Raw genomic sequence first — 12,999 nt, forward strand, 5'->3', positions numbered from 1 at the left:
AGGTAATTAAATTCTCTCAAACAAGCGTCAACTGAGCGATGCGCTTGCAGTCGGACTTCGACCTGTTGCGTCATAGACATTCGCGTGCTTTACAAGGCCTCCTTTGCGGGGAATGACATGTGCGAAACATCCTCCACTCGCTCCTCATCACCAGCCTTCTCCAGCAAGTCAGTGTGGCTCGCCTCGCCCGAGAACAGGCGGTCAACATCTTCCAGCTCAAGACCCTTGGTCTCAGGGAAGAACAAGAAGATGATCGGTACCCAGAGGGCATTGAGCACGGCGAAGATGATGTATGTGCGCCATCCGATGTTGTTGATAGCGGGAGGTGTGACTTGCACGATAATCTGTCGAATGTCAGTATGCAAGTCTCGCTAGGTCCATTTTGCTCAAACTCACGTAGTTGCATATCCAGTTGGCAGCCGTCGAAATGGCCGATCCACGCTGTCGCAGACGCAGAGGCAGAATCTCGGACCTATTTTACGTCAGCTCGTTCCACTTTTAATCTCATCGACAGCACTTACGGGTATACCCAGACCGTCGCTTGGAAGCCGATGGTGAAGGCTCCTTGGAAGATGAAGAGCATGGCGGCCGCTGCGATACCTGCGCCCTTGGCTGAGGCGGTTTGGTACTGCACTTGGTAGATGAGGCCGGCTTGGACTGCCATGACGGCGGCCATGACGCTGATCATGGACAGTAGGAGTGGTCGTCTTCCGATCCTGTCGATGAGGAACCATGGGATGAATGAAGCGACGAAGAACCAGGTCTGTAGGAAACCACTCATCAAGGACGCCATGTGGGTGTCGAAGCCGATGCTCTTCTCAAAGAGAGTACCCGAGTAGTCTGTTGTTGGTCAGTATTGCTTTACCAAGGACGGCGGCTAGCTTACAGATGATGGCGTTGATACCACCCAACTGCTGGAACATCTGAATACCACAAGCGATGAGGAAGCGCCTCCTTGACTTGATGGGGTCGCTTCGGACGATGTCCTTCCAGCCTGCTTGTCGCGAAGCCTCAAAAGCAACAGTCTCGGTGATGACAGTATGGAGTCTCTGCACCTCAAAATCTGTCTCAGGGACGTCCGCAACACGTGCCAATACCTGCAAACACTCATCCGGGCGATCATGCGACGCCAACCATCTCGGTGTCTCAGGGATCAAAGTCAACAGACCGAGGATCGCGACGAGGATGATGCACTGCAGGATGGTGGGTATGCGCCAAGCGTAGCTGGAAGTATGGGAGACAAAAGCGTAGTCAATCCAGTATACCAGGAAGATACCGAAGTTCAGAGTCGACAGCTGCGCGCAAACGTAGATACCACGGCTCGCTTTGGGACTGAACTCCGCTTGCATGACGGGCACAGTCGAGTTGATTATACCTAGGCCAACTCCCGATACAATGCGGCCAACGATGAGGTGGGCCCGTCCGTAAGCGGTGGCCTGGAGGAGGGCGCCAATCATGCTGATAATAGCACCGATGCCGACACTCTTGCGACGACCGAGTTTCTCTCCGATGAACGCTGTCGCCATGGCTCCAATGAAGCAACCAACTGTAGATTCAGGTTACTACTGTTCCTGCATCGTATCCATCGTCTTCACTCACTTTCGAAGATGGCCACAATCGTGCCAATCATGTCCGACGATGGGTGATCGAAGGTTTTATTGAAGGCTGGCGCCCCAACAAGTCCACCCATGAGGCCATTGTCATACCCAATTAGCATGAACCCGAGGGAGGTAAGAAGACTGATCGTGAGCATCAACGCTCGACCCCTGAGTTGAGGCATGATGAAGGTAATGGTGATGATTGTCTCTCGAAGGAACGAAGTCACATAACAACGTTATCAGGCGCGCAGCGATGATGCTAATATATAGACTTTCAAACATAAGCATGCAAGGGGCGGAACGCTAGGTGTCGGTCTGCGGGGATATCCCCATGGGGTCGGCAAGCCATGCATATCCCGCGGGCTTTGGTGTGCAGATGGGAGAAGTTTCGTGAGATCTCGAGACCTGCCTCGAACACCAGGGCGGTCTTTGCTCGACGGACTCCAACGTGACTAGGATGAACGGTGTGTTTTAGGGTTCGCTCGTGAACGAGCCTAGATGCAGTCCGTCGCGTGCACGTGTTAATTTCACCGATGCAGGACCGAGCTCCGCATGTCAAAAAGGCTTGTCTATGACGCGACTCAAATGCCGCCTCCGATCGGCAAACAAACCTGAGACTGTCGGCGACGGACTCAATCACCGTCGCACTGTGCTGGCAGTCCAGTTGTCCAGCTTCAATTGCCGACAGAGATATCTACCATCGGTCCCTCTCCGGTGAGACCAAACTCTATTCATCCTCGTCACTTTTACAAACGGTATGCACTTCAGATGCAAATTTGAACTTGTGTGTACACCGCAAATTGACATATCACTGAGTTTCGCCATGGCTAGTCTGCCCTCGTGGGTGCGCATCTATGATGATTCAGCAAAAGCAATACTAGGAGACGAACCAAAACTCGATCTACTTTGCGAAGAGACGGAACGGCCTTTTGCACATGAAGCTGGCGTATACATACCCGAAGACAATTCGCTATGGATCACCAGCAATCAATATCCGCATCCAGAAACTAAGAGGCCACACATCCACATCTCGCGTGTCCAACTACCATCCAGCACCGACAGCACCGAAGCCGTGCACGCAGAGATAGATGCAAGTAACATTCCCCTACCAAATGGCGGCGTCAATTACAAAAACGGAATTCTCTTCTGCGCCCAAGGAACGCTCGACACACCAGGCGGCATAGCCTTCATGCCTCTGAATCCGCCCACCACCAGCGACAAATACGAAGCGAAGCTCCTTATCTCAGATTTCCATGGCCGACCGTTTAATTCACCAAACGATGTTGTTGTTCATTCAGACGGCTCCATATGGTTTACGGATCCGATTTACGGCTGGGAACAAGGGATTCGACCGCGACCACGGCTACCAAGTCAAGTGTATCGCTACGATCCGGCGACAGGAGGCATTCGTGCTGTCGCAGATGGATTTGAGAGACCGAATGGGATCTGTTTCAGCCCGGATGAGAAAACTGTGTACATTACGGACACGGATTGGATTCATGGAGATGGATCGACTGACGACATGAGAGTGTCGCATATGTAAGTATATCCTGGTTGTGAGGTTTAGACGCAGTTGCATTCCCGACCTCCGTCACTAGTATTTGAGTCAATAAAGCCGAATACTGATTGTTCTGACAGATATGCCTTCGATGTGATCATCCGATCTGGTCAACCTTTCCTGGCCAACCGTCGGCTGTTTGCTATGGCCGACGTAGGCGTTCCGGATGGCATTAAATGCGACAAAGCTGGCAACGTGTACAGTGGCTGTGGCGATGGGTTGAACATATGGTCAGCCGGCGGCGTATTGTTAGCGAAAATCCTGCTTGACGGTGGAGTGGCAAATTTTTGCTTTGGAAGAGATGGACAAGTTTTCTTGATGAATGAAAGCTGGCTGTGGAGATTGCAGCTGGCTCGGAGTTGCAAGGGTGCATTGCTAGGACTTTGAGATGCGAGCTAGGCGCTTCTGGGCGTTGGATTCTTGATCGACATGAGAGATGACTTGAGATTTCCCCAAAGATTGCATATGGGAGCATAAGGCTGGAGTTCTTCGTCAGATTGTGTAAGCCGCCTAGAGAATAGTAATCTTCTGCTTAATACATGTTGTGTCGGCAGTGGTATGGCTCCAGCTTTGATATGTAGACCAACGCGTCTGACAAGAGACCGGCACTGATTGAGTGTGTCGCACGTTGTGGTCGTCAATTGAATGAAAGATGTCAAACCCTTGATTATCGGATTTCTAGCAAAGTTTTTGCAGACTTCCACGTTCCTCTCTTGCCAGTCGCAATTTCGTCCAGTTTGCCCCGGAGCCACGCTCCTATCGCTGGACTTGATTTTCCAACTGCATCATATGCCATTCGGAGCGGAAAAAGTAAGAAAAAGCTACCACGTTCGCCGGATGGCCGACCATAATGATATTCGACGCTACGGCAAATGACTATCCCCGCCTCATGCACCCTTGCTTGAAGGCGCTGCGCATGATCATGCTGGTCGGTGGCGATGTCTAAGCTCAAAATGAATTGCAGGACTAAAATGAGGGCGCCATTGTAAACAGTGAGAGCGTTATGATCATGCACGGATTTGTACTGGAGTATAGTCGACCATATTGGGACCTCATGTCCGGTTGGGTCCAGAAATGTAGGTGTTGATGACGGCGAAGGTAACTCAACGCAGAGGTGCGACACATCAGAATCCCAATCTTGACCCCATAGCTCTAGGTCGTGTAGGATGCTACGTGCTTTCGTGGCGAGATTCTGCATTGCGTTGATTATCTGACTACCGTCAACGAATTTTGATACTCGATCGCGTGTGACGAAGAGGTCCGGACAGTCACTGAGAATGTCGAACAGTTTCTTTCTGTCGTCAATGTGTTCAGGGTGCAACGACCAAGGCAAAGTCTTCCATCCGGGGCTTGCGAGAATTGTGGACTTGTGCAGCACAATGGCAGCGAATATAATTGCTGGTCGGGTCTGCTCCAGTATCATCAGGCACGGCAGAGACATCATTCGACGTGCACCTCGTATCTCGAAAAGTCGTTCGAGGCCCCGCGCATGGTTCATCCAGCCGTCTTCGTGGTTTGAGACTAAGAACTACTCGAGATGAGTTGTGTCCAGACAAGGCTCCGAGGAACTCACTTCTATTATTGCCATGATCGTAACAGATCCGAGAACATCAAAGGAGTGTGCGGCTTGTGGCTTCGCTAGCGTGCCGTTGAGCACACCTAGCGCTCGACCGTATTTGGCAAGGCCATCTTGTGTGATGTACTGGTCGTGATGCTTGACACCGAAATATGTGTAAGAAAGCGCTTGGAAGCATCGCGTAGTAATGCTACCACCCGCGTCTCGAGGAACAACGATATGTCCATTTTCAGGCAGCAGGTGGTGACGCGTGAATGCGGTAAACACTTCATCACGCGCCTGTGGCAAACTGAAGACGGCCTCGAAGCTTCCCGGACGAGATGCTTCTTTTTTGTGTTTCACCAGTGATGTACCTGGATCGTTGCTAGTGCTCGGCTTATGCTCGTCGCGGCTATGTGCGCCATCGTAAACGACGAAAGCAAGGTCAAGAGGGCCTCCACATGCTAGCTGCGATTTGGTGCATTGTCCACACTGGGGTTTCTTGAGATCTTGCATAATCAGCATGCATGACATGTCATTTGCGTTGTGCGAATTACTCACCACACTTCACATGTCGGCGCCGACAGTTCTGGCAACCTTTGGAACGACCAGGAACGCCAACCATGTTATGCAAGCTGGCGGATACATGCCGAGAGTGAGCTAAAATGTATATCGGCTGGAGAGTGATGAGGATTGGGAGGAAACGCCGACGCAACGAAGTTGATGACGGAGGTGGTCCGACAACCAATAGGGGCGCAGCAGGTGGGTTACGTCCCTCGTTCGGGGAGTCGCGACCTTGTCCTCACACATCTCAATATCTGCATCGACAGCCACAGGCATCAATGTAGTCTTCCAGCATAATTGACCGAAATCTCATGCATGGCAGCTTGTTACCGAATGGGGGAAGCCAACGCAGACGCGGCGCTCGCGAGCCTATTTGTTCACGTCTACCTACCAGCGGAAGTCGAATATCAAAGCGCAGACTTAAGCTTCTAAGTTTCGTATACGCTGAGATGACCCTCGCTAGTAGCCATACGACACAATGGGGTCCGATCAAGCCGTAATGTGAGACTCGCAGTTCACGGCATCGGCCCCGCCATTGCCGAAGTCGTGTCCCATCAGATATATGTAGTGGCCGAAGCATCTGAACCACTTACACAGCATTGCACATTGATCGATACTTCAGCCATGCCAAACGGAAACTGGATCCTCGGAGACCTGTTCACCAAGGACTACGGCCACGGCGGCAGTATCCAAAAGCTCTGGGAACAACGTTGGAAGTTCCCATGCACGAAGGGTGTGTATCCGTTCCACGATGGGAAGTTCGAAGACTTCGAGCCGGTTTTCAATCACTTGATCGAGAACAATATCAACGACCCATATGATAATGCGTATACAAATGCGTTCGTACCCACTGCACAACGCCTAGTGAAGGAGGCAGACGATGAAGCAAAAGATGTTGAGACGAGGAAGAAGCTCTACCTCAACGCCAATGCTGTATATAGATTGGCCAGATTTCCCTACATCGGCACTCAGCTCAAGGCGCGAGTGTTTGAGGAGCAAAAAGAAGTATACATGAGAGGATCGAAGCTCTGGAGCCATCCCATCTCCGAGATCACCATACCGCACAAGCACGCCGCAAATGGCGACGCATCCAAAATCCCACTGTACATCCGCAAACCATCAGGCAACGGTCCGTTTTCAACCATCCTTCTTATCACTGGCCTTGATGGTCACCGCCCCGACAACACGGAACGCTCGCAAGAATTCCTCGATCGGGGTTGGGCTTGCGTTATCTGCGACATCCCTGGCACGACAGTCGATTGTCCTGCGAACAAGCGCGATCCGTTATCACCCGATCGCCTCTTTGGTTCGATATTCGACTTCATCCAGGATACGCCATATCTGGATGAGAGGAAAGTCGTCGCATGGGGCTTGAGTGCGGGTGGATACTACGCCATTCGTCTCGCGCATACGCATCGCGAGAAGTTGATTGGGAGTGTCGGTCACGGCGCTGGTGTACATCACTACATTGGACGTGAGTGGTTGGAGCAGGTAGGTAAGCATGAGTATCCATTCGGACTGGAGCGTGCATATACGCAAAAGTATGGGTATGAGTCGTTTGAAGAGATGAAGGAAAAGTGTCAGGATGAGTTTAGCATGATTAGCGCAAAGGGTGAAGAGGTTGCTGTTGTCGGTCAAGGGATGAAGAGTTGCAGGATGCTGTTGATCAATGGTACGCTGGATGGCTGCATGCCGATCGAAGATAGCATGGTGTTGGCAGAGTATGGGAGTCCGAAGGAGATGCGGTTTGTACAAGGAAGGGCACACATGGGATACCCGGAGGCGAACTCAATTGTGTATCCGTGGTTGGAGGAGGTTATGCGAACAGGATGAGGGCGTGTAACAGTAGGCTCTGATACCACAAGAAAATCGCATTTTCACATGATGGAGTTGATGTTGGTGGTGAAGGTGAACCGCGGCGTACCACCCATGTAGGTAAGATTGCGAGGGATTACGTCACCTGGTCAGGCCAGATGCCGGAACACAGCCGATTCAACCATTCAACAACACCAACATGCCTGTTACAGCAGCGCCCATCCTGTTGCGCCCGCCTATATCGAGGGGCTGCGGCTGAGAAATATTCAAACTACACTTGAGCGACTGCTTCAAGTGAATGCAATTTTCTTCAGCAAAATGTTAGACCACACAATACCCAACTACGTGTTTATACGCACCGTCATCCTCGCCCTGCAAGCTGTGACGCCGATCTGCATCTTCATCGTATCCTTCAGTATTGCTGAACCTCCGCATACCCCATTCCGCCGCTTCCTGCTTGTCTGGGCGCTCATCGAGACGCTCTTCTGGGTTGGCGTCTTCATTCCCCGCAAGCGCGCACTCCAAACCGCAGCCAAACACCCACCCGCGCTCAGCAAGGAAGAGAGGAAGGAGCTGTTCTGGAAATGCTGGGATAGGGTGCCGCACCCCGAGTACTTTGTTAGCCGCTGGTTCCTTGGTGCGAGACCGAGCGATGTTCGACGGGACAATGTGCGCGAGTTCTACGAATGGGCGCTGATGAACCGGGGCGAAGAGACAGAGGAGGACAAGTCGCAGAGGATGCAGGAACATCCAGACGAGTGCAGAGAAGAGGAAGAAGAGCTTGACAGCTATGTGGACGGCATTGAGACGTTGCTCGGCAGGAAACTGGAGCCTGGCAAGGGCAGCGCGAAGTGCATGCGATTGACGGTGGATTCTGTCAACATGTCACATCGGCCGGTTATATGGTACATGATTGTCATGCTGGTGGACACGTTCACCGCAGCACATCTGCGATACACAGGCTTCACGTTGTACCGCACGCATCTACGCTCCGCACTCTCCATCTTCCCGCCTCGACCTGCGAGCCTATTCACCCGCCATATCTCGTCCGCGCCAGATCTCAGCTACTGGTACCGCCCGCATACGTCACGAAAACGTCTCCCGATCCTCTTCATCCACGGCATCGGCATCGGCCTATACCCATACGCGAGATTCTTCGACGAGATAAACAAGTACGACCCACAAGGCACAGAGGATGGAGACATCGGCATCATCGCTGTCGAGCTCATGCCCATCAGCTTCCGCATTACAGGGCCTATCCTGGACCACGACGAGATATGCCGGCAGATCAATATCATCCTGACGCGCCACGGATTCGACAAGGTTGTGCTGGCATCGCATTCCTACGGGTCTGTTGTGTCGACACATCTCCTCCAGGATCCAACAACCGCACCTAAGATTGGTCCGATGCTATTCGTCGATCCCGTCACGTTCTTGCTGCACCTCCCCGACGTCGCATACAACTTCACCGCACGTCAACCACGGGCCACGAACGAACATCAACTCTACTACTTTGCTTCGTGCGATATGATGGTCGCTCATACCCTGGCGCGCCACTTCTTCTGGGCCCACAATCTGCTGTGGAAAGAGGATCTGCGGGGCCGTGATGTTACCATCAGTCTTGGCGGCAGAGATCTAATTGTCGACACGGAGACTGTTGGGAAATACATCAGTGGCGTTGATCTCAAGAGCGAAGACAGGAAGTGGAAGGAGCATGAGTGGCATGGCTCAGGTGTAGAGACTGTTTGGTGGCCAACTGTCGATCATGCGCAGGTGTTTGAAAGGAAAGACGGGAGGGCAAAACTAGCTAGGGTACTCCGCGAGTATTGCAAGAAAGTGGGAGAGGATGTTGAGGATGGTGTATAGAGAGCACCATCACGTTGCTCATGATCGGAATGAACTACATTATCCAAACTTTTTAGATGTAGATTCCTACTGTGATTGCTCTATAACTAACCTCGCGAGCTTACAACCTGAACCTGTCACTGTTCACAGTACATCCCAGTGACTTTTGTTCAGATGCACTGTTTTGTGATCTTCAGTGCGGTCGTGCTGCGATAAACATAGCGCGGGACAGGAACATCCTCGGGCCGCGAGATTTCCTCAGCGCTATGACCTTTGCCACTTCATGCCAGTCCGGACGACAACAACGTCCTTGACAGGGGCTCCTGTAATTGCAGTGCGTCTCGAACAACCAGCCCTGATCGAAAAAAAGAACACAACATGCACGCACCTAAAGCATCTCGTTTGTGCATTCCAGTGCGCTGGCGGACGGAGCTGTTCTATTGAGGCCGCGCACGCAGGCCGTCCCGCCTGGGCAATGTCGCATCGCGCACGAACGGACTCCTTACCAGCTGCATCTCAACGTCACCCCACGGACAAGTCTAGAACGGTGAGAGGTCTGCCTGAGGACCGGCCCATGTATTGGCAGCTTGGCGCTCCACAGTTTACATCTTGGTTCGGAAAGTACGAGCCTCATCCACGTCACTTCAAGGTTGGCATGCGCTATCAATGCAGGAAGCGATGATGCGCAGGGGCAAATAAGTGTTCTATTATTATATTTTTCACGATCTTCTTAAGTACTGCATTTCCGTCTGAACTTGGGATACCAGCTGCTTCATTGTCTGCTTCACAGTAAACGTTAATTAATATACTTTAATTTTTTTAACTCTTCAATATGTGGGCTAAGGCAGCATCAATCCTCGCTCTGGCGTCTACCGCCGTTGCGCAGAGCAAGGGCTTCAACTACGGTGCGACCAACGCTGATGGTTCATGCCGTGGTTACAACGACTTTGTTCGCTTCTTCAATGAAGCGAAGAGTCTTCCCGGAGCGTCTGGCTTCACGACCGCCCGTCTCTACACTTCCATCCAGTGCGGCACTGCCTCAGACCCCATCTCAGCCTTCCAGGCTGCCATCGACACCGACACAAAGGTCCTTGTAGGCCTCTGGGCCTCGGCCGGTCGCGGTGCGTACGAGAACGAGCTCAACGCCCTCATCCGTGGAGCAAGGGAGCTCGGCAGTGCCTTCACCGACCGCATCATCGGTATCAGCGTCGGTTCCGAGGACCTGTACCGCAGCAGCCCCCAGGGTGTTGCGAACAACGCTGGTCCAGGAGCCACTGGTCCTGAGATTGAGGGATACATTGGCTGGATGCGCGACTGGATCAGGGGATCTGCTCTTGAGAGCAAGCCCATCGGTCACGTCGACACCTTCACCGCCTGGGTCCTGCCCGAGAACCGCGGTGTTGCCAACACCGTGAACTGGTAAGTTACATAACCGCTATTTGCATCATCTACATAGTGTTAACCTATGATCCTAGGCTCGGCCACAACTCCTTCCCATACTTCGAGACCACCCGCCCCAACGCCATCGAGCAGGCCCGCGAGAACTTCTACGCCGGTCTCGGACAGACCGAGGCTGTGTCTGGAGGAAAGCCCGTCTGGGTCACCGAGACTGGCTGGCCCCACAAGGGCCCCGTCTCCGGCTCTGCTGTAGCCTCCCTCGAGAACTCCAGGCGCTACTACAGCGAGGTTGGCTGCTCGCTTTTCGGCACCCGCAACGTTTTCTGGTACACCCTGAAGGACGCCAACTCGGCTCAAACCGACCTGTCGTTCGCTCTTACACCGCTCGAGAACAACACCCCTTACTTCGACTTGAAGTGCTAGATTATATGAGAATCATGATTGCATTGGCGATTTGCATTTCACGGCCTTTTGGGTGTGCATCGCGATGGAGTCTATAGATGGCCTCGCGGCTGAAAAGTGAGAATTAATCGTAATCGTTGGCATAATCTATAAGCCAGATGTTCCAATTTCCTGGTCATTGTGATGAAGCATGCACCCCGCTGTCGTCACCCCGGATGTCAGATTATAAAGTGCGAAGCCTCAGCCGGCAACTAGCGGTAGCTTGATCGGATGCGCCAAGATTTGAGGCCGACGTCCCCTTTTCTGACAACATCCCAGGTCAATACAATCTCATCAGCGTCGTCCATTCTAGATTCAAGAAGAAACGTTCGTCCTACTCTCGCGTCGTTGTGTACAAGTCATGAATTTTGAAACAGTAAAATGTCCAGAGTACGGAGACGGTGCAGGCGAGTCCCAGGAAAGCAGTAACCGAAAATGTCCAACACCCATCCATCTGTCAGTTTCAAAAGACCATGTATCAATCAAAACTCCCAAACTCCTCCATCTGCCTACCATGCCGTCCCATTCCACGCATCATCCGCCTTCCACCCATCCTTCTTCACCCCCACAGACCTGACAACATGCTTCCCAACCCTCTTCTCCTTCTCCGCCCTTTCCCTCGCATTCGACTGCATCGTCGCAACCTTAACCCCCTTCTCCCCCACCGGCCTCACCGGCTCAAAATCACTCGGCTTCCGCACGAAGTCACCTGGCGGCGGCGTCGCCGCCCGCTCTGGTACCAGCACATCCTCAGGCGATTCCATCGGCCAGATACCACGCCACTTCGACGGGGGATGCGAGCCCTCTGGCGGCCCAGCAGGCAGGTAATTGATCTTCCGTCGCGCGTCGATTACGCGGCGCTTCCACCCGATGAACTCAGCGACGTGTACGCAGAACCGCTCCGTGTGGCTGCGGACATGCGTCTCCGTGTCGCCGAAGCGCTCGCAGGCCAGACAGTACACTGGCGCTGCACATTGTTGGAGGATGTTTGTGTGATCGCGGCCGCCGCAGCGCGTACAAAATGCCACACTGCCCCACGCCGACGCGAAGTTGTCTTGTGAGTACTCCTCGATTTCCGTAGCGACAGCTTGCATCGTCTTGGCCATATTTCGCCTCCTGCCCGCCATCCAATTCCTTAGCGCGAGGTTGACAGCGCAGAAGATGGTGCGCGCGGCGTCGTTGAGCGCGGTATGTGGGTCTTCGTGCGCGAAGTTGAAGACTTGTTCGCACAGGACGTCGAGGCCGATTTTGTTGCCGGGGAAATCCGGGGCGGTCCAGGCGGACAGCTCGCGCACGAGTTTCTGCGTGTCGATTTCCGCGACGATGGTGGCGTGCTGGGTGAAGTCGTAGTTTAGCCCGGTGGACTGCATGTGCTCCGTGTCGTGATCGAGCGTATGGCCGACGAGGATGATGGGGCGCTTCAGGCCTGCGAGGTCTGGGTCATCAGAGATGATGGGCTGGTTGAGGATTCTGTCCAGGATCCTGCGCGCCTCGGCGAAGGTCACGAAGCGCGATTGTCCGAAGCGATTGCCTTCTGGTCCGCGCATCCAAGGCGAAGTTGTCTTGAGATGAGCATTCTCACAGATGCGCAGGTGGTGATACTTCATCTTCTTCATGACGTTCTCAGCGTAGTCTCCAATCTCCGCGCCAATTTCTTTCCCGTCTTTGTACTCCGCGATCACGATTCCTATCTCTGTCATCTGGTCTGTGTTTGCGGTCCATGCTTCCGTGTCTACGGTAACGACGACGCAGTGCTCGACGAGCGGGAGCGCGGGTGAATCTTCGGCGCAGAGAGGAGTGTCAAGCATACCGAGGACTTCGAGCGTGACGAGCCGGAGGGGTTTGGCGGCATAGGTGGCGATGAGGGCGTCATAGCGTTCTTTAGGTGTCGGGAGAGGTTTCGGGGTGGACGTGATTGTAGCATAACTTGCAGACATGGCGCGCTTGATAAGCAAGCGTGTCGTCAGTTGAGGTTCGGGTTGATGGGCAGTTCTAGTGGTGAGTTGTCTATCATAAGAGCTTGGAAGGTCGGTGGTGACTTGTTTATCGTAAGAGGTAGAGAGCTCGGTGGTGACGATGTAGATCGGGTGGGACTCTGAGAAGTGAAAGATACGGCCTTGGTGAACAGTCATCACATAGTTTCGGAAGATTGTGGTATTTTCTCTTTCATTTCACTGTCTCGTGTCATATTCATTCCCATCTATCCGCAGTCCCGCAGTCTTCAA

The 12,999-nt window shown here is 53.0% G+C and overlaps 7 protein-coding genes across 7 annotated transcripts; 4 read left to right on the forward strand and 3 right to left on the reverse strand.

The window, feature by feature from the left end:
* Positions 1-89: 89 nt before the first annotated feature.
* Positions 90-1,780, reverse strand: SNOG_12408 (hypothetical protein; the record flags this gene model as incomplete). The annotated part of the gene is made up of 5 exons (XM_001802579.1): positions 90-344; positions 397-472; positions 522-840; positions 887-1,546; positions 1,600-1,780. The coding sequence occupies 5 exons, from the start codon at positions 1,778-1,780 to the stop codon at positions 90-92; spliced, it is 1,491 nt and encodes a 496-aa protein (XP_001802631.1).
* Positions 1,781-2,421: 641 nt separating this feature from the next.
* On the forward strand, positions 2,422-3,141 carry SNOG_12409 (hypothetical protein; the record flags this gene model as incomplete). Its single annotated transcript, XM_001802580.1, has 1 exon — positions 2,422-3,141. The coding sequence occupies one exon, from the start codon at positions 2,422-2,424 to the stop codon at positions 3,139-3,141; it is 720 nt and encodes a 239-aa protein (XP_001802632.1).
* Positions 3,142-3,823: 682 nt separating this feature from the next.
* SNOG_12410 (hypothetical protein) lies at positions 3,824-5,336 on the reverse strand (the record flags this gene model as incomplete). Its single annotated transcript, XM_001802581.1, has 3 exons — positions 3,824-4,684; positions 4,730-5,220; positions 5,273-5,336. 3 exons carry the CDS (start codon positions 5,334-5,336, stop codon positions 3,824-3,826), a joined length of 1,416 nt encoding a protein of 471 aa, XP_001802633.1.
* A 563-nt stretch (positions 5,337-5,899) lies between these two features.
* On the forward strand, positions 5,900-7,108 carry SNOG_12411 (hypothetical protein; the record flags this gene model as incomplete). Its single annotated transcript, XM_001802582.1, has 1 exon — positions 5,900-7,108. One exon carries the CDS (start codon positions 5,900-5,902, stop codon positions 7,106-7,108), a length of 1,209 nt encoding a protein of 402 aa, XP_001802634.1.
* Positions 7,109-7,408: 300 nt separating this feature from the next.
* Positions 7,409-8,956, forward strand: SNOG_12412 (hypothetical protein; the record flags this gene model as incomplete). The annotated part of the gene is made up of 1 exon (XM_001802583.1): positions 7,409-8,956. One exon carries the CDS (start codon positions 7,409-7,411, stop codon positions 8,954-8,956), a length of 1,548 nt encoding a protein of 515 aa, XP_001802635.1.
* An 811-nt stretch (positions 8,957-9,767) lies between these two features.
* On the forward strand, positions 9,768-10,756 carry SNOG_12413 (hypothetical protein; the record flags this gene model as incomplete). The annotated part of the gene is made up of 2 exons (XM_001802584.1): positions 9,768-10,354; positions 10,411-10,756. 2 exons carry the CDS (start codon positions 9,768-9,770, stop codon positions 10,754-10,756), a joined length of 933 nt encoding a protein of 310 aa, XP_001802636.1.
* Positions 10,757-11,283: 527 nt separating this feature from the next.
* Positions 11,284-12,906, reverse strand: SNOG_12414 (hypothetical protein; the record flags this gene model as incomplete). The annotated part of the gene is made up of 1 exon (XM_001802585.1): positions 11,284-12,906. One exon carries the CDS (start codon positions 12,904-12,906, stop codon positions 11,284-11,286), a length of 1,623 nt encoding a protein of 540 aa, XP_001802637.1.
* Between the last annotated feature and the right edge of the window lie 93 nt (positions 12,907-12,999).

The sequence above is a fragment of the Parastagonospora nodorum genome (genome assembly GCF_000146915.1).
Source record: "Parastagonospora nodorum SN15 chromosome Unknown scaffold_22, whole genome shotgun sequence".
In the NCBI taxonomy this organism is placed as follows: domain Eukaryota; kingdom Fungi; phylum Ascomycota; class Dothideomycetes; order Pleosporales; family Phaeosphaeriaceae; genus Parastagonospora; species Parastagonospora nodorum.